The sequence below is a fragment of the Simochromis diagramma genome, unplaced genomic scaffold, assembly GCF_900408965.1.
Source record: "Simochromis diagramma unplaced genomic scaffold, fSimDia1.1 OVJJ01000123.1, whole genome shotgun sequence".
Taxonomy (NCBI): Eukaryota; Metazoa; Chordata; class Actinopteri; order Cichliformes; family Cichlidae; genus Simochromis; species Simochromis diagramma.
In genome coordinates this window covers 3,520,034-3,547,701 of record NW_024386778.1, presented here as the reverse complement: position 1 = coordinate 3,547,701, position 27,668 = coordinate 3,520,034, and the positions used below count along the sequence as shown (strand labels likewise).

Here is a 27,668-nt window from a genome sequence, read left to right as displayed (position 1 = left end):
AATCTACACACATTGAAATGTATCAATATTCAAACACTGACGTGATCACAAACTCACAGTTAAAACACCAGCCTCTATAAAGTAATATCACTTTATCTTTAAAACCAGACAGAGAATTAAATTCAATAATAGATCTGTCTGCCCCAAAGTCATATTTTTAAATTCTCAACGTAATGTATTTGTGCTGTGCCTCTGCATCTATGAGAGCAGAGCAGTTTTCTCCAGCAAAGCAGCCATAGACTGACCATCATTAAACCATGTGCTGCATTTCAAAGGCAGTAAAGGGAGCTGACGTGATTGGCCATTATGGGAGCCCATCCAAACTCCACCTGCTGATACCACATTTACCCCCACATACCCACAGAAATGGATTGATCCTGCTTCCCTGATGGAATGGTGCTATTTTTAGCAAAAGAAGCATATGTACCATAGTTATCTGTGCGATGTGATGATCTACTAATATGCAGTGACAGGAGAAAACAACCCAGAATGACAATGAAATTGTGAAAGGATCAACATGGCAAGTATGTGTCATAAACAGCACTGAAAAGCAATGCATGCAAATGTTTAATATACCCAAATAGACACTCACTGTTAGCTCAGAAGGTATGCTGTTATCTGTCTGTTGCTGTGGGGGATGGTTTTGCATAGAAAATGGTGCAGAGGTTTAGGCTCTGAGATGAATGACCAACAAATTTGGCTGGTTTTGCAATGTGCTTAGTTTCTGTGTGTGACAGGTAACGGAGGGGGACGTGTGCTTTTGGACTGAAAGTGTCTCACAGTGTGACACTGATGTTTTCTCTCAAAAAAAAAAGGAAAAATCACAAATCACAATCTTGCAGGAGCATATTCCCCACGTCTGATACTGCCTAATAAATCCTGTTCTGACACTTCTCAGTGAACTTTTAAAATATGCTAGAGCTAACAGATGTTTGTCAGTGTGAAGTTGCAAGTTTTACTTCAATCTGGCTCTAAATTTATTGAAAAATGATTCATCGCCAATGGCAAGTCCATCCTAACAATTTGGCTGAAAAGATACATTTGTGTAATAATTCTACAAACATCCTTATCATTTGTATTCTGATGGTGTGCTCGCTTTTGTCTTCCCAATACTGTAGGCACAGCTGATCCAATTTCCAGTGTTTTAGAGCTTCATGACCTGCTCTCTTGAGTCTAGTCAGGTTTGGTCTATGCTGAGAAAACTCATTGTTGTTTAGAATGTCCTGATACGTCACTTAGCTCTGAATCCATATTTCCCTACTGTGCTAGTTAGTCTTGAACTTGAAACTTGAATTAGCAGTTGGACAAACCACAAATCTAAGTATAATCTAAATGTTGCTTTCCGGGGAGGACACGGCTCAAGCAAATCTGACCTTTTATGTAAATTGGTTACCACTGCCACTAATCTACTTCAATGTTATACTGATGACTTTTACTTTTGGCTGCTCCCTTTTTCCCAAAGAGTCGCTTCAGCAGGAAGCTCTGCGTGTGTGATTTGGATGATTTTCACACCACATGCCCTTCCGAACGCAACCCTAAATGGGATTTGTGTTTTCTTTCAAGACTAAATCAGGGATCTTTTTAGACAAATGTGTAAACCACTACACTATGGAGCCACAATGTTTCTAATATTTCCACATCCTAAAATGTTACCAAGTTTAACAATTATGACTGACTTTCATTTTGGTGTGAGATGTTTGGACTCGTCTATTTAAAAACATTCCCTGTAAAACTGTAAAATACAAAAAAAACATCTACTTTTCATTAGAGATGGCACGATACCACTTTTTTATGTCCGATACCGATATCATAAATTTGGATATCTGCCGATACCGATATGAATCCGATATAGTGTTTTTTAATCAACAAAACTGTTTTTTTAAATATCTTGCTGCATTTTGTATAAGTTCATACTCAAGTTTAAAACAACAACTACACTAAAGCTATTCTGTTATACCTGTATGCAAAAAAAAATATTTCATAGTTCAGCAATACTGATCAATCTAATAAACTTAAACCTACACCATCCTCCCTATTCTGGTATTTTAAAGAGTACTTAGCGTAAATATTAAGCAACCTAACTAATAGGGTTCCAACTCCCAGCAACAACAAAAATAAATAAATAAAAAATAGGGAACCACCCCTCACGCTCCACCTCATGATGCTTAATCGACGTAATCAACCTTAATTTAATGCAGTGTGAAAAAAAATGCACAGAAATCAATTATTTTTCAAGAAATATTAAATAGATTCAACATCTTTCTTCAACAAAATTGCAGACTGCACAGATGGTACCTTCCCAAAGGAAAAAGTACTATAGCTTACTAGGGTATATATATTAGACTTAATAGTTACTATATACAGTAATGGACTTCTATTCATTTTACATCAAATTAAAACTTTGGGTGTCAGATAATTATTTATTAAAAGCTAGACATTTTAAATGAGAATAAGAAAGAAAAGTATGTCTTTGTGCCCCCTTTTCCGTGTTAATGCCCTATCGGCCCCCCTGGCTAAACTTTGCTAGATCCGCCCCTGCACAGTTACCAGCGTCAGCTACATAGAAAAAGATCCTCGAGTAGAAAGTAATATTAAATAAATTCTAACAACAGCTTATCAAGCTTAAACGTGCTGCTGTTGTTCAGCCGCTGGTTTCCTCTTTCTGGTGCAAAGTGGGCCAAAAACAAACCAGAGAGACGGACTCGCGACAGAAAAGCCGATCAGCTGATCGTTAAGCAGTTTCACGATTGAAGTAGCAGCAAGAAGAGGCAGTCGCTCCATATATCGCTTGTTAAGCTTAACGTAGGAATGCTTTACAAACATTCAGAGATGGACTTACACACTTGCTTTACTTCTCTCGGGATAACTTTGTCGGAGATGAAATGCCGGGTTGCTAGCGAAGCTCCAAATGCTATCCAGACCACCGACAGGTCCCGCATGCCACAGCCGCTCTATCACGTGATGCATACTGCTCCGACGTGCTAACGTTCTGAGGTGAGTTACGGCGTGTTGCAAGTTTTGTGAGGTGCTTTCGTGATATTTAATGGATCGGATTACATTTTTTATTTTTCTCCGATATCCGATCCAGTAATTTAGGTCAGTATCGGACCGATACCGATACGTAATATCGGATCGGTCCATCTCTACTTTTCATAACTCCTAATGAAATCACCAAGGGAAGGACCACAGGACAGAATGAAGATGCAATATTGGAAATCCTTAAAATTCCTTACCTTGTACTAGCAGCCGTGTGGTGTGAATAGCCTCTCCCTGGGGGCTGAAGGCTCGACACATGTAGGCCCCCCGATCTTCCCGGGTGATGGATAGCACCGTCAAACTCCCATCGGACACCTGAGCGCACACACAAACATGTAACTTTAAACGTCAGTACTGAATAAAACCCAGAAGACAAATAGTTTTGTTGTAATGAGCCCCCTCCCTGAGCCTGGTTCTGCTGGAGGTTTCTTCCTGTTAAAAGGGAGTTTTTCCCTCCCACTGTCGCCAAAGTGCTTGCTCATAGGGGGTCATATGATTGTTGGGTTTTTCTCTGAAAGTACTATTGTAGGGTCTACCTTACGAAATAAAGCGCCTTTAGGCGACTGTTGATGTCATTTGGCGCTATATCGCAGTACAGAAACAAGACAATCCTAAGTGTTAAAAGCAACTAATCAATCAAAGTCTTTGAATTTGGTTGTGAAAGTGCCAAGGAGTTAGACCCATTCGAGATCAAAAAGTAGCTTCCTTTGATTTTGACTCGGTCTGCTAGGTTTAAGTCCTTCGAGCAGTATGTTGTGTTATGCAGTGTGGCTGTTAAACATTTCCCTTTACAGCCAAACCTCTTATAGAAGCAAGTCTTGCTAATTGGCAACCATTTACAAATGCCTCCAAGCACTTACTTGAGCAGTTAATTTGAACTTCTATCTAAATTAACTTTAACTTCAGCAGTCACCAAGAACAAAAATAGAATCATGGGTTAACACAAAAAATGAAACACTCTCTGAAAAAAATGATTTTTCCAGGTGAAAAGTCTTTTCTGAATGAGACCTGGCCAGAGGGCAGCAAGTTGTTTGTTATAACAAAAAATGCCTGCAATCAACATCATCTGCCAGGTAGTATGTCTACTTGCAGACCAATCCCTGTTATTTATTGCATGTTTGTTATTCCCATATCCCTGTATGATTCCTATAATATCCAGGTTCCTGACCACATACAGTTTCATTTTATGTGCTTCCTTAGTTAGACATCTGAGGACCCACATGAAGACAGAAATATCAGTGTGAAAGTTTTTTATTTGGGGCAGACACTCAATGACCTCAGCAATAACAGAACACCAAATAAAAGGTCAGTAAATCAGACGCAATAACTGCAGAACCCATTTTTGGAAAATGACTTTATTTTTTCCCGATCGTCGCTGTCTTGCATAAAACCTACTGAATCGCTGACTTGAGTTGAGAGCATATCCTAATTTTTGGCACCCCTCCACCTGCTGGAAATCTAGGCAACCGCAACCATCCCTGGGAGTTTCATCTAACAGCCCATTTCCACAGTGGAAACCCAAACATCACCACATTACCACTTATTTTGTTAAATTAAAGCACTGCTCACCATCCAGATCTGTCTTCAGAGATTTCTCTCCTAAATCAGATCAGAGTGCAGCCACTCATATCAAAACCAAATTGTTATTCAGATTAAAATCTCTCCCACATCTTTGTGTTAGCACATGCTCATGGTTTACGGTTGTTATCAGTCTATAACAGCCCAAAGTATCGTGACTAACTTGGGAGAAAGCTGCTGCCTGAGAGAGGGACAAATTTATATGTATAACTCTCCTGTGAACAAAGCTCAGTCACCTAAATAATTGATCTAAACTGAGGGAGTCATTCCCGTTCTTCTTGCAGGATTCATTACTGTACAGCAACAAAACGATCACAAAAGGCTTCTTTTTAAATGAAAATAAAAGTTCTGTTACATTATGTGTGAATGGAATAATGGTTACTGAGAAAAACTCCCAGTGCTGGAACACACAGTGAATCTTATAATCTCTGATTGTTGAAAGTAGTAAGGAAACAAGGAGTCAAGCTGAGGAGTTGTCTGTTAATTGAATGCTGCCATTTCAAACGTAGATCTCTCAATCTAAAGACTGCAAACGCATTTATTCAACCTGAGAAGTTAAGTCACAACAGCCTGACCCGAGATGCTGTTACAGCTCAAAACATCTTTTAAGTGACCAATGTGAGACGTTCAAGGAAGCAACAGACTTTCACCAGAGAGGTTTTAAATGTTATTCCTCTCCAGCAGACCTGCAAGCCAGCACTAAGCTCCCTGCCATCAAACCTTTCTGATCATCTTTGCTTGTTGGGAAGCTTTTATTGCAGGCTAATGAGATGTCATCAACTTGAGTGACACTAGCTTCTCTTCTCACCATCTCTCAGCCTGTGTGCTCCATGCCCCCCTACACACAAACACTCACAGTGAAGAGAACATGTGGGAGAAAACCATAACGTCTGCAATATTCACTAGACTTCTGAATTCTGCTCTGATGATTAAGACTACAAGACTAGACATCTGTGGAAGTATCTCTTGGTATTTTTTCCTTGTTTATATATGATGCTAAGAAAACTGAGCTAAGTGAAAGACCCCACTCACTCAAAACTGGTGGAGACCAAATGTGGAGCTACAAAAACATTCAATATCAGATTGTACTAAAACTTGAAACTAAAAGATGGTGTAGCCCCGTATCAGCTACTGGTGTAAAGAAGCAACAGTTTGCTAACAAGTAAACTGTTACATATTTAACTGTGCGAGTCGGCACCTTGCTGGTAGACTTTGCATGATGAGGCCAGATGCTTCGTACAAACACAGTGGTCTCAGTGCCTGCAACTGTTAGTCTAAACATAGTATGACTATAGTAACATATTTAATAAACAGCTGATACGAATATAAAGTATTTACCTTATACTTGGCACTGCTGACCATGAGACTACCTTCCCGCAACCAGCTGACTGAGGGTTTGGGATTCCCAAAGGCTATACAGGTCAAAGTGATGCTCCCCCCCTCCTTGGCCTCCACGTACTGAGGTGGTGTATCTGTGAAAGTTGGGGGGGCTGAAGAGACAGAGCAGAGGTTGGAGAGGAAATATGAACAATAAAATTAATAAAGGTAGGAAACATACACAATAAAACAAAGAAAAACCTGCATAGCTGCTATTTTCTCTAGCCGCTACCTTCTTTTATAGAATGAATAGAAATAATCTATTGTGATGTGATAAAAGTCATATAAAATCAGTGGCTACCAGTGAACGTGGTGGTGAAAAGTCAGAAATCAAGACAGGGGAAAGTACTTTTTCATGGAACTGTTTAAAAACAATTTAAGAATTTCTAAGTTGTTACTGGACAAAGATTGCCTGAGTAAATACAAAATGCAGATTTATTTCCATGTATTAAGGGAAAAAAAATTGTAAATCTACCTGGTCTTATGTGAAAAAGTAATTGCACTAGCCACACACAGCCCTGATTACTGACAGATCTGTCGAATCACTTAAATACAAAGTGAAATAGGCTCTAAAGAGACTCAAGAACAAATGAGAAACAAAGTCGTTGACAGCACTGGGACACTAGCATGGAGATGCTTTGGAATGATCCTAAACAGGGTATTTTGTATTTATTTGGGTAATCTTCTTTAAGTTTTACAAATAAATAAATGAACTGCAACAAAGCTGACATTTTGTCATTACACAGTTAACTGAATTCAGAGATATAAACATACAGTTTTTAAAGCATACAGTAATATTTTTACAGTTAGAAATCCATTACTGCAGATTAAAGCGGGCAGACGGCAAAATAACTGTTCGTCTTTTCGGTCACTTTTTCCATATTTCTGTCTCCTTCAGCTTTTACAGTTTTACGGCTTCTGAACTTTTATAAGGATCCTTTAAAATCCTAATGCATTTGACCCTAATGACAAATATGAAATATATTTTTTGCTTTTTAAGTCCCAACTGAGTGCTTACCACAGCAAAAAGAAGAACTGGGGAATGAACAGGAAGAGAAAAGAAACAACTAAAGACCTGCTGTACAAAGATCAGTACACATCAGAATTCTGCATTGTTAGCTGTCAGACTAAGGATTAGGGTTAGTTAAGTTGGGAAAAAATGTGATACTGTATTTCAGAGAAATCTGTTTACATTTAGTGGCGTTCTGATCTCTAAACCTCTGTTTTATCTCAGAATGCAGACCTCTTTACTTTTTGCAGACTTGAAGCAGACTGGGAGCAGCTTGACAATAGGAAGTTTTCTCCCAGATCTCCTAATACCTTATCATTATGAGATGAATACATTTACAAAAAAACATCTAAATGTTAAAACTAGAAATGTCTCATTAGCAAACACATTTAGAGTCTCAAAACCCAATTAATGAAGTCCACAGAACTTACTGTAGAAGTCAGCAAATGAACTTGGACAAATTGGGACAAGGCTTGTGTATAAAAGTGTTCCTAGGAGAACAGTGACCCCGATAACTGTCAAAGACATTTGAAGGCACCAAACTTCTTGGATGTCTGATCAAACTGTGTATCCAAACTTGCCCTGAATGATGGCTCTAACAGAGCTTCAGAAGTCCTCCCAGGAGGATAAACATTTGAGAAGCACACCATAAATCCTGCCTTCAGGGCAAACGAAAACCAGGTTTGGCTTTAAGAAAAGTCTGATTGTCAATGAGGGGCCCACCCAAAGCCCAGGCCAAACCTTACACAACACGTATACTTGCTGTTGAGACTCGAATATAGCTGTTCACAGGTACTTACTGAGGATCGACCAAGACTTAAAAACAGAGAAGCTGTAATTGCTGTCATAGTTTCTAAATCTTATTTGGTAGACATACCAAGGAAGATAACACGCTCACACACTCATAAGAGTGCTATAAATGCATGAACAGTTTAAAAGTATTCAGTTAAAAAGTGAGATGCAGATTTGACAGTTTCTGCAGTAGCAATGATTTATTAAATTAAGTAAGTGTGGTGACAGTTGATAAATTAATATTTTAACACAGCTAAGCCATCTGAGCAAGATAAACTCTTAAAAAAAAACCTTCCTTTCAGAGTTTTGATAAGTGTGATTTTTGTTTTTTAAGAATTAAACATCAGTGTGCCTGACATGGTGCATTGGTTAATACCATTTTTTAAAATCCTCTTTAGCTCCGTTGCTGGCTAGAATATAAGGAGGGATGATCATACAAGACAACTGGCACATACTCCAACAGAAATGCAGTTAAGCTGTGTTACAACTGCCCTGCCCCCACTGAACTCATGCCAATTACAGTCTATCCGAGTGCACATGTCAATATCGCTGTCAATGATTCAATGCAGATTTTGTTTGAGCATAATTCCTTTTTTGATATTCTCAATCTAATCACCTTAGGACTCAAGCTGATCTGCTTACATGTGTAATCTCTAGCATGTTATTCCATCTGCAGCTATGAGCCAGGCCATAGTGCTAATTCCACGTCTCACATTTTACCATGCCACACAGCTAAGACCGATTTTACAGTTATGGAAACGCAGACTTCCGACCTCATTATATAGCTGTATTTCCTTGTAACTAGTTGTCTTACTACTGGTTAAAATAAAGGGTGGATCAGACCAACTGTACTGCTATGGAAGACTGCTGGATACTGCAGCTGGCACTCAAAGTTGCTACCTAAGCTAGGTACACATGAATCTCATTGCCAGTGCTGTTATTTGCTCAACCTGTCAGTCGCTTTACTTTGGGCTTTACTTGTGTGTATGAAAATACAGTAATATACACTAGTACGTGAAAATAATATCACTTAAGGTATCATTTTTGGTAAAGATTAGTGTATTAGTCTTAGTGTATTTTTTATATATATGTTAATTGAATACAGAGTGCGTAGTGTGTGTTCTTTGCATACACATTATTGTACAACATTTTCCAGAGCATCACTTTTTGTGTTTTACATTTTTTCCTTTCTTTTGATAGGAAAACAGTTGGAGATGGTGAAGGAAAATTCTCCCTCCCATAACCAGCTTTTACAAAGCATTGCTTTCACAAGTCTTGGTTGATCAAATCAAGAGGACAAATATGATATTGTGACAGTTAGCTGGGCTATTTTACAAAAAGGCAGGAAAAATTGTGAATTCAGAAACATGTATTCAGATTGTTATTTGGAATATCATTTTTAGTTTTAAGCAATTTTTTTTGACACATTTCTAAAATATTTGTGTGTTCTTAGTTGTGTTTTTTGTTTGAGTAGTGGAGAAACAGAGCATTTACCCCATTACAACTTTTTCTGTTATTTCTGCAGGGGTGCTTTAGAGCATTAGTAAGAGGGAGGTAGTCACAGGTTAACCATGCTCTGCAATGCAGTCCAGCAGGATGCTGTTCAAATATCATTGTGGAGCGAAACAGGATGAAAGTCAACAAACTGTTTTTGTAAACAAATCCTACGACTGACAAGCAGTGAAATTTAAAGGCTGTAAGTTGCAAATCAATTTCAATATGCAATATAAATGGCACAGCAGTGTAATAAACTGTTTTACCTCTTCTTCCACCACTAACAATAACTAATTACTATAATAACTAATTGGTATACTGACTACAGTAGTTATCTATGAGTCAATTTTTAATGCTGCATTTTGTCTGAGTGGTTAGGACACTCCACTGGCCAGTAATCATGTGTGCATCTGCTTTTTGACAGGGAGGAGCAACAGTGACCCCTTCATTCTGTTTTCCTCAAGGACCTTAAGAAGTGCTGAAAAGCTTGTGCGAGGGTGCAAACTGGCACACAGACGAGAAAGGGAAAAGACTTGTCAAAACTAAGGAGGGACAAACAGGCAGAGATAAAGAAGAGCAAAAAAATAAGAAAGACTCCATTAGACAAAAAAATTGAGATACTGGGTCTGGCATGTAGCATGCACTGCAAAGTGCTGCTGCAGAATGGTGTGCTTTTTCAAGAGGGAGGCATTGAAGACCAACCGTATAACATTTGAACCTTTTTTTATTTTCTTTTTTTGGTATCACCTTATCTGCATCTGGGCTTCACCATGACTGAAAGGACCAAAGAGTGCAGGACTGTAAATCTTCTAAATGGAAGAAAGCCTTAATACAAGCAAGGTAATGTTTTTCCCTGCTAGGTAACCTAGAATTTCACTTAATCAGAAACTTGCATACTTATTAAACTGATTTTACCAACACTTCCCATCTTGCAGCTCATGTCTCATGTCTCCACTCATACACTCTTTCAGGAATGCCGATCTCAAGTGACAGAAGTTCACAGGAATGAAGGAGGCAATTTTACCGAACTTGTCTTTTTGCATCTCACCAGAAATCTAGAAACAGCACTTCTGTCTTAATGTGCCAGTCCTGCTGGCACTGAAGGCCACAGTGTGAAAACCAAAAACTACAGATGTTTGGCAGTGAGAGGTTGAGTGCAAACAGAAGAACTATAATTAGAAGTTCTGCTTCATCTAGATGGTCAGTATAGCACCAAGCCCCCCGAGTGTTCTTCATAAAGTTACTGGTCACACTTAAAACCCTTCTTCAATCAGCTTCACTGTCTAATTAAGTTTTTTGGGTTGACTATGTGTCTTCTTAGTTGGATGGTCAGAAGATTTGCATTTACTATAAACCAGCGGTCCCCAAACTTTTTTGCACCACGGACCGATTTATGTCCGACTATTTTCACGGACAGGCCTTTAAGGTGTTGCGGATAAATGCAACAAAATAAAACCAGTACCGGCACCAACAAAAAGAAAATTTAATCATAATACACAGGAAAAGACCCAGGGAAACCGAGTTAATGATAAAAACGATAAAAAATAAAAACATAAATTTCACACATGATCTTCAACTCTCGTGGCCCGGTGTCTGTCTGTGACTCGGGGGTTGGGGACCTCTGCTATAAACCAAAGAAAAGCTGTGCCTGTATTTGAGCCTGAGCCTCTAATGACAAAATCAAATGTTTTACTTAACCTCTGTATTGTGTTCATATTTTAGCCAATATTAGCAGGTCTGATGGACCCACATTATTGCGTTACTAAATCAAACATCATAACAATTTATGTAAAAATACTTTACTTTTAAAGCCTAGCAATTCCTTAGCAGGTAGAGCAGGTCCCCTTCTAGTCAGAAGGTTGGTGGTTCAACCCCTGGCTGCTACAGCCATGCCTTAGTATCCTCGGGGAAGATACTGAACCCAAAGTTGCTGTCTGTTCAGTGCATGAGTGTGTCTGAATTTTAGATAGAAAGCACTTAAGCATATAAATAAAGTGCTTGGATGAATGATGTTGTTTAAAGCACTTTGACTGCTCAAGTGCAGCCGGGTTTTTCGAACAATATTTAATTTAAAGAAATAGAGATGATAACAAAGGTATGGGTGGAGAAAAAAAAGGTTTTCCTGAAAAAATATAAATGAAGCAATGTTTCAGATCATTACTAATAAAACTAATATTACTTCTTTGATGTGAATTAGAAATGGACCCTAATTATGTCAGTGTATACCACTCAGCTACATTGAACAAATAAACTATTTGGGCCAATCTTCACATTTCCTATTTATTTTTCTTTATGCGTATTTACCTAACATATTTTAAGGTGGTGGAGAAGTGATGGTAATTAACTTTATTTACTAAGGAAAAAAGCTAAAAGTATCTCGCCCTATATGAAAAAGCAATTGTTTACTGTTTTTGCAGTGGCTTTGAGGCAGAGCTCTCAGGAGTGAGCATGAATTTCAGATCCTTTGGATTTGCATGGAAATGCTGTTCCACATCCTTTATATAGTACATCAGTCCAATGACTGTAAAAGGCAACCACAAAAGTAAAGGAAGGTCTTATTTTTCAAGCTATTAGCTCGTGTTCACACATTGGCTAGGACGGCAACTTAATAGATTAAAAATATGAATAATAATTCAGTTGCTGTATTTTTAATCACATCAGGCTATTCTGAATGGCAAAGCAAACTATTTGGTATTTAAACTAATTAAAGATATCAACACTACAACAATAATTGTTAGTTAAGTTATTACAAGAGTGCATATAGAGAAAAACTGTATTTGATGGGAATCGAGGACCAGTTCCTGCAGAGAACCTGTTCCGAGTAGTTCAATTACTTGGTTCTACTTGCACTTGTGCTACTATCAGCTGATTTCAGTGGATGTGCTGGAGGAGGAAAATAGTGGCACAGTCCACAGCATGGATATTTACAATACTTTAAATATTTGTTTTTATTGCACAAAATGACAACAGTGCAATGGTAAAGTGAAAACTCCAACCAGAACAGAAACTGCATTATGTTGCTAACACAACTTCTGCTCTTTGCAATCATCTGCACAGACAGCATGCTAATGCTAAGCTAGCTAAGAACCCAGAGTGACGTTAAAGCTGAGTGAGTGCCGACCGCAGCCCAACAGCCAGACCCTGAACTTCAACGTGTAACAAACTGCTGAGCAGTCAGACTATGTTTCTACGTGATCACGTTTCTAAAGTAGAATCACTGTGGCGATCGCTTTGAAGTCCCTTTATGCTAGTTTTTATCTTTGCCGTGTGTTCACACCTAATTACTGAGAGACAGATCCTGTATGTGTGCCCTCATTGGGCGAGGGATTTGTGTTGCTATACGTTAACATTATGAGATGATGCATTTCAGGTCATATTACAGAAATGTGGAAGTAATGTAACAAACAGTGTAACAAATAACCTTCTCCTTTGAGTAATTAAGCAACGTACAGCATTACTTTAAAGAAAAGTGTTCTGTGTCGTATTTGTAATTCATTACTTTTTCTGAGCAACCACCCCAACACTGATCACAACAAAAAGAGGAAATACCTCCAACATGTACAGACATTTGACTACACAGCATAATTTAATGAATGTAATCTCTTTGATATGCTGCTTAGTGATGGTTGTAACTCTCAAAGCAGAGCCAACGAGAACCCAGTGAGAATCAGTAAAACAATCCATAAAGAATAGAATCAATAACTGATGTTGATAGAATCAGAATCGCTAAATTCTTATCAATTCCCTTCCTTACTTATATCCTTCCTTAGGAAGTCTAAACACTGAAGGCACCATCCAACTTCTAGTGACTGCATGCTTACATACCAATGTTCGGTGTTCTCACTTTTGCAGAAATTAGTCTTCTGTCAGTGTTTCTAACTTCCAAGGTATTTTAGCCACATACCATAATAACACATAGCATGGTACTATTTTTAAAATAACCTGGCTTTCTTTGTATAAGACTGTTGTCATAACGACCTCCACAAATACTGGCTACACCTAAACTGCTTTATCTTTTTCTTCTTAGTGGAAAAACAAAGGAAACACTGTAACATATTCAACAGTATATTCAACACATTAAAAGCACTTCATTTTCAAACAGCTTGACCACTTTAATAAATTTTCTGTCTAAGAAAATGTAACAAAGTCAACTTCAGCACATCCGTTTTGTGAAGCTTAGTTTTAGCAATATATTCTGGAAAACTGGCATGCTTGTCAGCTGTCCCCTGTACACCACTGACTGTCTGACTACAGCGATGATCGGAGCCGTGTGGTTCATGCTTGGTACAGTGACAGAATGTTAACAGACAGTGAAGGAGTAACAGGCGGAGAGAAAGGAGGCTAAGTTAGGAGCCTGAGGCTTCTAAACACTGCTGGGAAAGAGGATGAAGAACCAAGACAAAACAAACGCAACGCTGATGAGACTGAACTTGGGGGGTGGGGGACAGGGGCTGCAGGACCGTATCTGATCTGTCTGTTACCACAGCAACAAGCATCTTCATATGCTGTCTGATTAAGTGAGTTGACGAGTGCTAGAACTGCCACATGAAGGCAAGAATATTCTCATCTGTGAAGCCCTGTGAGTGTTAACACTCAGCTTGGTTTGTGCGCAGGAGTTTGTCTGGTATTCTTTTCTCGAAGTGCAGCAAATCTGTGACACTGCATGTACAAGAGGGGACGCAGTGCTCTGCGCAACTTTTTCAAGTCAAGTTCTTACAAAAGAGCCACAGTGTAACCAATCAGAAACCACAAATACTGTCAGTCGAACCACAACATTAACATTAACAATCCCGGTACAGCTTTATATTTTAACTCTTTCAAATGGCTGAAATCAAATCACTTTAGACAAGTAGAAAACAGAACATCTCCTGTTTCTCAAATGTGAGAATTTTTTTCTATTACATCTTTGTGACACAGAAGGATATGTATGGTTTCTGGACTGTTGCCTAGGTGAAACTAGTAGTCTAAAGAATCATGTCAGCTCTGCAAATTCTGACTGATTTGTTAGACTATCCTCTCGTGAATTATAGCAGAACTGTATTTTAGTGATGCTCTATGGCTACTATAGGCAGCAGAGACACAGATATAGAAAGTGCTGTGCAATAAAAATTTTTTACCCTAAAATCTTCATTTGTAAAAATGTTTGTGGTGGGGCGTGGTCTGCCCATAATCACGCCCGCTGGGTTAAAACACGGGGACTCAGGTGTGTGTGGTGTTGTTGTGGTGAGTAGGGCAATAAAGATGGCTCTGAATGATGATCTGTGGTCCCGCCGTGCCTTATTCTCACCACAATGTTCATTACATATTATTTGAGATGTAATGTCTATTGCACAGTACATTTGATAGGCCTATATGTATTTACTGGCTACGTGACCAAAAATCTGATTCAGCAATATTATCAAGTTGCTTACTCAGTTGCTTGTAATTAGCAAAACCCTATGCAACCTTCTGCAGTGTTTATCTTTTGAAGTGTTCAGTGCCAGCCTTACGTTTCCCTCCAATTAGATTATTTTTCCCTCCACCATTAGGCTAAGCGCTGCTAAATCCATCTTAAAAAGGGGAAGGACTAATCATTATGGAAACAGACATAAACACCAAAAATGAGAATTTGCTAGCTTAATATTTTGCACAGTGCATTTTGATAATAAATAGCATCGGAGCTCAGGGAAATCATGTGTTTTTTAAACCTGGGTATTTGAACACATATGCTCTAACGTTCCCCACACATTTTTCACATCCACCCCAGTGGCGTTCCATCAGGACAAGCAAGGCGGTGCTTGCCTAGTAACAGCTCCCAAAGAACCCCCACAGACTCACTCTGTGAGCAGTTTGCAGACCACTTCAGGGGAAAAATCAGCGCCATCAGATCTGATATTTTATCTAATCGCGATATGTTTGTAAACACATCTGAGGGCTCGATTGTACCTGAGGAGACACTGGACAGCTTTGTCCTGGTTAATGCTGAGAACCTTCAGAAAGTTTTCTCCACAGTGAGACCCACCACATGTCTTTTAGATCCAACTCCTTCTTCACTCTTTAAAACACTTTATGGATTTTTTGAAGCTGAGCTTTTATACATGATGAATTGCTCTCTTCAGTTGGGTGTCTTCCCTGCTGCCTTTAAAACGGCGGTGGTGAGACCCCTTCTGAAGAAGAGCAATTTGGATTGTAATGATTTTAATAACTACAGACCTGTATCCAACTTACCATTTTTAAGTAAAATCTTAGAAAAACTTGTTTTTACTCAGATTAATGATTTTCTCAATGATAGACAGATCCTGGAGATATTCCAGTCTGGATTTAGGGTGAACCACAGCACAGAGACTGCTCTCCTAAAAGTTCTAAATGATCTTAGATGTAACTGGGACGCCCAAAAGCTCTCAGTCCTGGTGCTACTGGATCTAAGCGCAGCCTTTGATACAGTAGACCACACTATTCTTTTAAACAGACTGAAACACATGGTGGGCCTCTCTGGTGCTGTACACAACTGGTTCACTTCCTATCTCTCTGACAGAACTTTTATGGTTCAGTATGTATGGATACATGCTCCTCTAAGATCCATAGAATGACATGTGGTGTGCCTCAAGGGTCGGTTCTAGGCCCTGTACTTTTTAATTTGTATATGCTCCCTCTCGGCAGTGTCATCAGGAGGCATGGAGTGAACTTCCACAGTTACGCTGATGACACGCAGCTGTACATCTCCGTGTCTCCTGATGACACCAGACCAATGGATGCCCTTTTTAACTGTATCTTAGATATACGATCTTGGATGGCAGAAAACTTTTTACAGCTTAACCAGGACAAGACTGAAGTTTTAATCGTCGGTCCCGAGGCTCAGAGAGAGAAACTCTTGTCTAAATTAGAGGCATTTTCACTATGTCCTTTGCTACAAGTGAAAAACCTGGGTGTTATTTTTGACTCTGAGCTTGGTTTTATCCCACATGTTAAACATGTAACCAAAATTGGATTTTATCATCTAAAAAATATAGCCAGAGTCCGCCCTATTCTCTCTCGGGCCAACACGGAGATGCTGATGCATGCTTTTATTACCAGTCACATTGATTACTGTAATGCCCTGCTCTCTGGTCTTCCTAAGAAGAATATTTCACCTTTACAACTTTTGCAAAACTCGGCAGCTCGTGTGCTGACGAAGACCAGAGGGCGGGCCCACATTACACCGGTTTTAGAATCGCTGCATTGGCTCCCCGTGTGTTTCAGGATCGATTTTAAAGTTCTTTTATTGGTTTTTAAATGTCTTAATGGTCTTGGGCCTTCTTATCTCTCAGATCTGCTTTTACCATACGAACCCTCGCGGACCCTGAGGTCCTCTGGTACTGGCCTTTTGATTGTCCCTAAAGTCAGGACACATACTCACGGAGAGGCAGCTTTTCAGTGGTATGGTCCTCGTCTGTGGAACAGCCTGCCGGAGGAGCTCAGGGCCGCAGAGAACGTACATGTTTTTAAGAACAGGCTCAAGACCCACCTTTTTAATTTAGCTTTCACCTAACGTTTATTTAGTTTATGCTTATTTATTCTATCCTGTTATTCTATTATTAATTTAGACATTACCTAATATTTATTGATTTTATTCTTATTCATTTTTTAATCTTCTTACTCTATTTATATTTATATTTATATTTATATTTATATTGTATCCTGTTCTTATTTATTTTATCATTTTACCCTGTATATAGCCTATTGTGTCATATCTCCAGTGTTTCCTCGGAGGGCGCTCTCTGCACCGGGGCTGTGATCGACTGTGGCTGCTGGGTTTCTGGGGGTCCTCTCAGCCTGGCTGGGGGGCTCCTTGGCCTCCCTCCTGCTGTGTGCCCAGCCTGGAGGCTGCGGTCTGTGACCGGCTCCCGGTGCAGACGGCTCCCTGTTATAGTGTTTCCTCACTTGGCTCATGCGAGCCCAGCCCAATTTTTACTCTTTAAGTGTGCGCGTGTGTGTATGTGTGTGTGTGTGTGTGTGTGTGGGGGGGGGGGGGGAATATGTGTGTATTCACATCATTTATGTTAATGAGAGTGTGGGGAGTGAGTTGGAGGGTGGGGTGGGCTGCTTTTAACTATGTAAAGCACTTTGTGCTACATTTTTTTTGTATGAAAAGTGCTTTATAAATAAAGATTGATTGATTGATTGATTGATTGATAGTATAAAAAATAAAAAGAGACATCAGTTAAAATCAAAGTGAAAATGTGTTTCCATAATGATCTTAAACACCACAGTCATAAGGTTTCTCACCTGTTTGCAACTATTCTTTATATTATTGCCAAATTGTGGTCACAACTCTTAGCTAATGCCAATGCTCCCCATTTCTCACAAAAACATGACAAAATATCGGTGCTTGGGAAGAAGAGAAAACATATGGACACATTATATATTTAATGTCAAGGGAAATGAGACGCTTTATGAAACGTGTGCAGGAACTATCAGTAAAAACACGACAAACTAAGACGTTATATTTTTATTCAGCTGAATCAACTTTAGTTTTGTCTGTGACAGGTTTGTGCAATTTAGTTGACTAGACTGAAACTAAAAGAATTTAGATGATTAAATTATTAAATTATGATTGCACCTAAATAACATGTTAGCAAAAACACTATTAAAACTACATCAAAATTTGTGTCAAAATTAACAATGCTTTGGAAACAGAGCTAGCATTAGAAAGAAAAGGAGCTTCTGTGAATTATCATTGTAACAAATAGGTTTTCTCGTACTGGTCATCTTGGCCAACATGTTTAATGTAGAATAGTTAAAGTGCAATGTCAGAACGTTTTCATTAATTCCATTAGCACGTGAGGAAAGAAAACCCTGATAATGGACAGATGGCTTTGGCTCCTACAATCTCTGCTTTAATAAAACAAGCAAGTTGATCTACTGCAGGCTCAGCCAGAACTTTCAAAATAGTTGAGAAGCTGAGAAATCACTTGGTTGAATAAATTTACAAAGTTTAACCAGCTGTTTTGCTGATACACCACCTTCACCCTGTCTTTCAGCTGTGATTTGATTTATTTTTAATATATCTAATTATATATTATATACCTCTTTTTTTTAAATCAATGCATAGCCCTGCTTTTCTGAGTTTTTTAACATATAGATGAAGTAGAATGTTAAATATAGCAGCTGGGATTGGCTCTAGCCCCACCCGTAACCCTGATAAGGATAAGTGGAAGAGAATGCATGGATATGTTTAGATAGTTGTAGTTAAATAATTATAGATCAGTGCATAAATATGTACTGGTATATATATTAACTTAACAAGGGACTGCATATGTATATATTAGGCTGTAACCAGAACAAAAATATATCATGAAGTAATTAGAAGTAGGAATTAATACGAGTACGCATCCTCCTAATGATTGGAGGAGTGGCTTTTAAAGATTTTCTTTTAACTGTAAAGCAGACATCTTTAATGACTAAAAAACAAGAATTGCTTCACAACATAACATTTATTTTGGATTTTTTTTAATCCTCACATGATCAAAAGGACAAACACAGTCTAAAGTACATACACACACCCTCACTAACATCAGGCTAAGTGTCACCTTGACCAGATGTTTTTGGTAGCCATCAAAAAGTTCTTGCTGGATTTTAAACTCTGTGCCTCAGCATCCACAGACCCCGTTTTGTGATTTTTATAATATCACAAAATATCTCTACCAAATGACTGTGGAATATTTAGTAGCAAGGACTGGACTTGTTGCACAGGTCACATCCTACCCCACAGTATCATGCTGGAGTTCACTGAGCTCCTGAGAGCGACCTATGCCTATTATTGGTATATTTTTGGGGACAATATGATCTTTTCTTCTATGAACTAATCAAATAGAATGACTGACTGTACCTTTAAAATAAAAGATTTAAAATTGATATCTTCAAAGTGTGGGGATAGGTTAATTGATTAATCCAAATTGTCACTAGGTGTGAATGTGCGAGTGAATGTGAGTGTGAATGGTTGTCTGTCCCTGTGTGTTAGCCCTGCGACAGACTGGCGACCTGTCCAGGGTGTACCCCGCCTTTCGCCCTATGACAGCTGGGATAGGCTCCAGCGCCCCCCGCGACCCTGAAAAGGATAAGCGGAAGCGAATGGATGGATGGATGGATGGATCTTCAAAGTGGCCTGTTTACAGTACTACAATACTTTATTAGGTTTACATCTAACCCTTGTGTTGATGTAGCACATGCAGCCTATTCACAGAATCTACATTATTAGGCATTTCAGCATCTGTTATGCAAACACTCTTTTATGTGTTCAGTGCATCCACAGGCTAAGAAATAATAATCTAAAAGACTTATCGATTTGCATTCATTATTTTGCATCTTTGAGGGTTGATCTGTTCAGTTTGTTTCTATTTCTGCTCAATTTGTTTTTCCATTTCATCCATTTGTGTCTCATTGTACCTCTGTACTTTTGTCATAGTTGTTTTGACTGCATTGTGCCTTTTTCAGTCGTTTTTTATGTGAGTCTTAGTTCCAGTTTGCTTTGCCTGTCTTTGGTATTTTCTTTTACGTGTCTTTGTATTAAGTAAGATAAGATAAGATAAGATAAGATAAGATAAGATAGAACTTTATTAATCCCTCGGGTGGGTTCCTCTGGGAAATTCGATTTCCAAAAAGCACAGCACCGACAGAAGTTACAGTTACAGAATATTATATATATATATATACACACACACACACACACACACACATATAATACAGAGACAAATATAAATAAAATATACGAAGGGGATAAATAGAATAAATAGGAATAAAAATAAAAATACAAGTGAATTGCACATTTCAAGTATTGAGAGGTCTATTGCACCATTGACTATTTACAAAAAGTATTGCACAAGGTATTGTACAGTGAGGTGAAGAGGCACTACGGCTTAGTTGTTCCCCCTTCCTTTGTCCTCCTGTTTCCCCTCCCTCTCCCCTCCAGAGAGGAGTTAAACAGTTTGATGCGTGTGTGTGCATCTCTTTAGAAATGTTTTCATATTTTTATGTTAAACCTGTTTGTTTTATTTCTGAGACATAAAGAAAAGCAGAATCATTTTTGTTACTTTGTCTGCCTTTGAGTTTGAGTTTGTGAATGTCAAGAGACAGTCATTTGTATCAATTTGTGTTAAGTGTGCATCTTTCTTCAGCTCAAGAACAATTTGAAATCTTGGATTTCCATCGACAAGTGTAGCGCAATTCCTTCAAAGACTGTCAAAAAGTCTATATAAGAAGGTAATAATATTTCACACATACACAACAAAGGTATGACTTTGTACTTGTACTGTCTATTCAGTTATTGTTTCACACTGGCTTTACACTGAACCGCCTGAATAATGCATGATGTCAGATGCTTCTTACCGTTGACAGTTAGATGCACCCAGCTGCCGTTGTGGAAGGTGTCATACTGCTGCTCCAACATCAGCACCTTACACTCATACCAGCCGTGGTCGTCTGAACGCACATCCTCTATCCGCAGGGAGGACTTGCCATGCAGACTGGCCCGGCCTGGCCAAGAGGCGAAGTGGGAAGAGGACACGGAGGCGAGTAGGATGGTTGGATTGAATTTCATAAGGAAAATGAAGGAAAGGAAAGAAGATGAGAGGTGAATGAAGAGAAGAGAGAAGAGGAACACCGAATGAATGTTAAAGCAACATCAGCCTTTGAACGACTCGGATATAAATATGCAAGGATCACATAGTGCTGACACTGACGTTCTCTATACTTTAGTTTAGAGCCATTTCTGAACAAAGATACTAAAGCACTGTTAATCTGCAAAATAACATGGAAGCAGAGCAACAAGTGCGATAGCTGTGTCTATCACTTACAGGCACAGCTAAAATTGTTGCTCCCACTAAATTGCCAGTTTTCAGCCAGTTCCCAGATGTTGGGAGTCACCTCCTTCTACTGGATCTGCACTATGAACGTGCTCCTTTCATTTGATTGCAGAGTGTCACAAAGACATGCGCTTTCTTCACAAAAACTGACTTGTACGGTTTCCACATTTTTTGACAGCTGAAATATTTTCATTTGCTTACAAACTGTTAAGCAAGTTTTGAAAATGTAAAATAGATCAAATTTTAGTCTGTCTGACATTTTCACACACTCTCCAAAATCATCCCAAGCAGGTATTCATTCATTCAATCATTCATTCATTTGGCACATCAGCACTCTTCATATCCATCTTCTGTAATAGTCCTGGGTTTTAAGTTTGCTTAGTCTTTTGTTCATTTCTTGCAGATTATTGAGATACTAAAGTTTAGTTTGGAGAGTCTTTGGGTTTTGTTATGTTTCTAGTTCTTGTTTAATTTCGTTCCCTTCTGTGCCCGCTCTGTCTTAGTCTCTCCTTGCTGTGTCCTCCCCTACATCCCCGGTGTGTTGTCTATAATGACGCTCTTTTTCTGTTCCCTTCTCGCTCTCTCTCTGCATCTGTCTCCCTCTCTGTCTTACTTGTCCCCCACTCTCCAGCTCACTCTCTGTTGTCTCAGCTTCCTGGCTCTCTCATTCTTTCAGCTTTGTCATGTCCGTCTGCCATGTGTCTGCTATTGTATTCCCACGTCAAGCTGTGTGTCTGAGTCTGCGTCTCTTTTTCCTACTTCCTGTTTTATTCTGACAGTCACATGTCCTGTGTGCATCATGTTCAGTTTTGCTTCCCCTGTCTCGTCAGTTACAGTGGGGCAAAAAAGTATTTAGTCAGCCACCGATTGTGCAAGTTCCCCCACTTAAAATGATGACAGAGGTCAGTAATTTGCACCAGAGGTACACTTCAACTGTGAGAGACAGAATGTGAAAAAAAAATCCATGAATTCACATGGTAGGATTTGTAAAGAATTTATTCGTAAATTAGGGTGGAAAATAAGTATTTGGTCACCTCAAACAAGGAAAATCTCTGGCTCTCACAGACCTGTAACGTCTTCTGTAAGAAGCTTTTCTGTCCCCCACTCGTTACCTGTATGAATGGCACCTGTTTGAACTCATCATCTGTATAAAAGACACCTGTCCACAGCCTCAAACAGTCAGACTCCAAACTCCGCCATGGCCAAGACCAAAGAGCTTTCGAAGGACACCAGGAAAAGTATTGTAGACCTGCACCAGACTGGGAAGAGTGAATCTACAATAGGCAAGCAGCTTGGTGTGAAAAAATCAACTGTGGGAGCAATCATCAGAAAATGGAAGACATACAAGACCACTGATAATCTCCCTCGATCTGGGGCTCCACGCAAGATCTCATCCCGTGGGGTCAAAATGATCATGAGAACGGTGAGCAAAGATCCCAGAACCACACGGGGGGACCTGGTGAATGACCTGCAGAGAGCTGGGACCAAAGTAACAAAGGTCACCATCAGTAACACACTACAACGGCAGGGAATCAAATCCCGCAGTGCCAGACGTGTTCCGCTGCTGAAGCCAGTGCATGTCCAGGCCCGTCTGAAGTTTGCCAGAGAGCACATGGATGATACAGCAGAGGATTGGGAGAATGTCATGTGGTCAGATGAAACCAAAGTAGAACTTTTTGGTATAAACTCAACTCGTCGTGTTTGGAGGAAGAAGAATACTGAGTTGCATCCCAAGAACACCATACCTACTGTGAAGCATGGGGGTGGAAACATCATGCTATGGGGCTGTTTTTCTGCCAAGGGGACAGGACGACTGATCCGTGTTAAGGACAGAATGAATGGGGCCATGTATCGTGAGATTTTGAGCCAAAACCTCCTTCCATCAGTGAGAACTTTGAAGATGAAACGAGGCTGGGTCTTCCAACATGACAATGATCCAAAACACACCGCCCGGGCAACAAAGGAGTGGCTCCGTAAGAAGCATTTGAAAGTCCTGGAGTGGCCTAGCCAGTCTCCAGACCTCAACCCCATAGAAAATCTGTGGCGGGAGTTGAAAGTCCGTGTTGCTCGGCGACAGCCCCAAAACATCACTGCTCTCGAGAAGATCTGCATGGAGGAATGGGCCAAAATACCAGCTACTGTGTGTGCAAACCTGGTAAAGACCTATAGTAAACGTTTGACCTCTGTTATTGCCAACAAAGGTTATGTTACAAAGTATTGAGTTGTATTTTTGTTATTGACCAAATACTTATTTTCCACCCTGATTTACGAATAAATTCTTTACAAATCCTACCATGTGGATTCATGGATTTTTTTTTTTCACATTCTGTCTCTCACAGTTGAAGTGTACCTCTGGTGCAAATTACTGACCTCTGTCATCATTTTAGGTGGGGGAACTTGCACAATCGGTGGCTGACTAAATACTTTTTTGCCCCACTGTAGATTATGTCCAGCTGTGTCCCCCAAGTGTTTCCTCTTTGCCCTGATTCACTGTGTGTATTTATTGTCTGCATTTCCTTCTGTTCCTCGTCATGATCTCTCTCAATGGTGTGTGTTCTGCTAGCCTAGTGTCTTCTCAGTTTTAGTCTTGTTATCTATAAACCCACCAATAAAGCTGCCTTCAAGTTTAATTCTGTCTCAGTCCTGCATTTTGGGTCCTATCCTGCCGGCCTCACAGCGCGTCATGACACCTTCACTACATCCATGAATCTTCTCTGTGGCCTTTCTCTGTTCCTCCTGCCTGGTCTCTCCATATTCAACATCCTTTGTCCAATATATCCACTACTTCTCTTCTGCACATGTCCAAACCAGCTCCACCTTACCTCTCTAACGTTGTCATCAGATTGCCCAGCTTGAGCTCTTCTTCTCATGTACTCATTTCTAATCCTGTTAACCCTGCTCAATCCCAATCTTAGCATCTTCAGCTCTGCTGCCTCCAGCTCCACCTTCGGTCTTTATGTTAGTACCACTGTCAGTGGTACAGATGAGCAGGTCTCAATTGTAACTCTTCCATTTCACTTGTGCTGCTATTTAATCTCATCTACTATATAGCTTTAAACTCAAATACCTCTACTTCTTGCATTACACCTCTTAGCTCTTGCAACTCTCTGCCTGTCATTTACATAAATGTTTCACTCAAATAAAACAAGTTACAGTAGCATTGTCCAATCCAAGCTCTCTTTGTGTATTTCACCCTTTTGAAAGACATTTCAAATAGCCCAATCTCTGATACAATTCCTCATGATCTCATTGCGCTTCAACCTTAGCACAGTGGTGTGGTGTTTAGCCCTGTCACCTCACAATGAGAAGGTCCTGGGTTCGAACCTAGTCTGGGGTGTTTGTTTGTAGACTTCTGTTTATGTCCTCTTCTTGTCTGTGTGTGTTCTCTCTGGGTACTCTGGCGTTCTCCCACAGTCCAAAGACATGCATGGCGTTGCCCATAAAATGGCTGTCTATCTCTCAGTGTTAGCCCTGTTACAGACTGGCATCCTATCCAGCCTGCCTCTCGCCCTATCACAGCTGGCATAGGCTCCAGTCTGGATTCAGGAGAAGGGGAATTAATTTAAAACTCAGCTTTAATGCTGGTAACTTGCACGGGGAAAAAAAGTCCAGAACATTTGCAACATTTGTTTTTCTTTGAGGAATATCAAAGTTTGTGGCATGATGCTTTTTGTGCAATCTTTGGCTCTCTGTCATGTGTAGAATTATTATTAACAGGTCATGGTGCTAAATATTTTGGTAATTTTTACAGATATGTACAAAATGTAGATTTGTCCTGCCAATTAAAGTGAGTTACAAACTTCTTAATAATTTCTGGTAATTAATAATGAATGCAGCAATTTGGGGATAAATCAAACTCAGTGTGAGCTGTCATTTTCAAAAGATCCTCATTAAAAAATTAATATTTAGATGTTTTTAAACTGCTGCCAAACCTTTTAAAGCAGAGCAGAAATTAGGTTAATTAAGCAAGATTAATGCAATTAAAATTCTGTCTACTCTATGTCCCTATATATAGTGCACGGTCTATTTTCATGTTAACTAAAGTAACCATGCAACATTTTCTTCATTATGTGCAGTATTTACAGAGTCAGTGCAATTTACAACCCCCATACAGTAAGGTATGACTAACATGACATACATATATATTTTGTACACTTGTGGAACACAACAATAAAAGGTAAACTGTAACAAAAGAGAGGAAAGTTGAGTAAGGTGATTTATGCCATGGCAATGAGGCTTAATGGTGTCATGTAGAAAAACTATCTGGTTATTCTGTTGCAATTTATATCCTACATATAGTGTATACTTAAATGAGTTATACTCAGGCACATTCACCACAGTGCCAACCACTTCCCTGATTTTTCTTGTGTTTGTCAGATACAAAATCCTTAATTTTCACTACATGCGCAGAAATGTCAAATCAGACTCATGGTTAAAGTGTAAAGCATGCACAGGACATCCGGCTGACTACACTAGAAGACGAACACTTCTAGTGAAGACGATGAACACTTTGTTCATTCAAAAGAGAATAATGGTGCCATACAGAGGCCTTACTGTGGCTGAAGCATGTTTTTATCAGAGCCATCTTTATGCCAGGCTTTTACATTTGATGCATGGATGATGTCATCACCATGCAACCCTGCTCTGGCAGATTGTCTTCTGAAACAGTAACGAGGAACTCCATGCCTCCACAGGGCCATGGTTTGCAGTAGTACACCCAGCCCCTGCATATTTAAGCAGCAAACCATGTATAAAAGTACTTCTGATTATTTTAAGGCAGAGTTGTCTAATTAGGTTTTGCTCTCTTATGGCCTGGGAAGCAGTGATGGAGTGAGAGAGGAAGTGGAATTTTCCTGTGAAATCTTTTAATTCCAGCCTGGTTGCCTCTAAGGCAAAAATAGTCTGAGGGAGAACCCAAAGTGGCAATCGGGTGTAACCTGTGAAGGTAAATCACATGTCAAAAACCACGAGGAACAATATTTCAGTAGATAATGGAGAACACGGTTAGCAGGTAAATTCCAGGTTACTCTATTGGACATTGCTTTTAATGAATTTACATTTTTTAGGATTTTAATATGAAATAGAAAGATGGGTTATTTCTTTCTTCTTAACTTCCTAGCAAAGTTATATTGAAAACATAGTCCTTCCCTCACTCATCCTATATATGTTAATCAATCTGCAATAAGCTTACAATATAAACTGGCACCAGGATTAACAGATTTTATCTATATAGATTTTAGAAGTTAGTAAGCTTTTCAAACACTTACAAATCCTTACAGATTATATATGTGTAGTGACTGATTTCAAAATAAAATATCAAATGCTTGAAAATGCCACAGCGGAAAAATTTCAAGAAGATAGCTGGGACATGCTTTCCAGTTATAAAAGTTTGACTCATGAAGCTATATTAAAACAAACTTGATGTTAGCTAAGTTTCCAACACCAGTGACATACGAGTTAGTCAACTTTACCAGATTCATGAGTCGCAAATACTGGAAATCATGGAAACGCCATGTAAATCAGCTCTGGTGTTGTTTTGTATGACGTTATTTTTGTGCCACTATTCTAAGCGCATGTAAAAAAAAAATTGCAGGTGCAAGTGTTGCATTTTGAGCAGAAATTTATTTTTAAAAAAATGTTAGACCACTTTTGCAAATATGTGATGTCTTGATAAATCGAGCAGATATTTGAAGTTTACACAGCACCATTCTCGCATGAAAATATCTTAAAAGTTTATTTTGTGACCCAGAAAGAGTAATATTTCAGACTCTGCCACTCTGTGTTCCTCCGCCACTGCCTCGTTTGAGTTTTGGACGAAATGGATTCTGAGATATTGCATTTCATCATTTCGAGATGATTGGAGACCAAATCATCCAATCAGAGTTTTTTGCATCCAAGTCTGTGATTGGTTGGTTTTGTGGCACAAATATAACGGTGTACAGAAAGAGTTGAACGTGCACGGGCAGAAATGTTGAGAGCGCAAGCAACACATTGCGAGCGAGCGCAAATGCAAAAACTGAGCGAGAGGGGCTGCTATTGTGTGTGTGTGTGGATAATAGCAAACACTGAAATACATTTTTTGCATGCAGCTATGAGTTTTGTTCACTCAAATTTAGCTTTTCTTCGTTCAAAATAAATTTCTCCACAAAATGCAACACTTGCACCTGCAAATTTGTTTTACGTGCGCTCAGAATAGTGGCACAAAAATAACGCCATAGTTTTGCTGCCAGTTGTACAGGTGCATATGGATGAAATAGCAAAGAAGGAGGACAACCTCCAAAGTCCTCAACTTCACTTCTAATAAACAACTGGATTCAACTTGACATTGGCTGTTCCAAGAAGACAATGATCCCAGTAGCACAAAGAAACTGGTTTTGGAGTAGTTAAGTAGGCCAACATTAAGTCTCTGGAATGGGCTTCCCAAAGCCCTGAACACAACCCTACTGAAAATGTGTGAACTATGCTTAGAAATCAAGTTCCTGCCAGAAAACTACCTAACTAATATCATATCAGCCAAGAAGAGTCTAAAATCCAGATGGAATAATGCTAGAATCTTGTTGAGT

At 39.3% G+C, this 27,668-nt stretch overlaps 1 protein-coding gene across 3 annotated transcripts in view; it reads right to left on the bottom strand.

Annotated features, from left to right (window-relative positions):
* Positions 1–27,668, bottom strand: part of LOC120721729 (protein turtle homolog B-like) — a 155,154-nt gene that overhangs the window by 83,768 nt on the left and 43,718 nt on the right. For all 3 annotated transcript variants that reach the window (XM_040012240.1, XM_040012247.1, XM_040012255.1), the window contains exons 3-5: positions 20,630–20,776; positions 5,953–6,104; positions 3,234–3,351 (exon numbers count right to left, since the gene is read on the bottom strand). In XM_040012240.1, the coding sequence (XP_039868174.1) occupies positions 3,234–3,351; positions 5,953–6,104; positions 20,630–20,776 (417 nt within the window). The remainder of the gene's footprint in view (positions 1–3,233; positions 3,352–5,952; positions 6,105–20,629; positions 20,777–27,668) is intronic.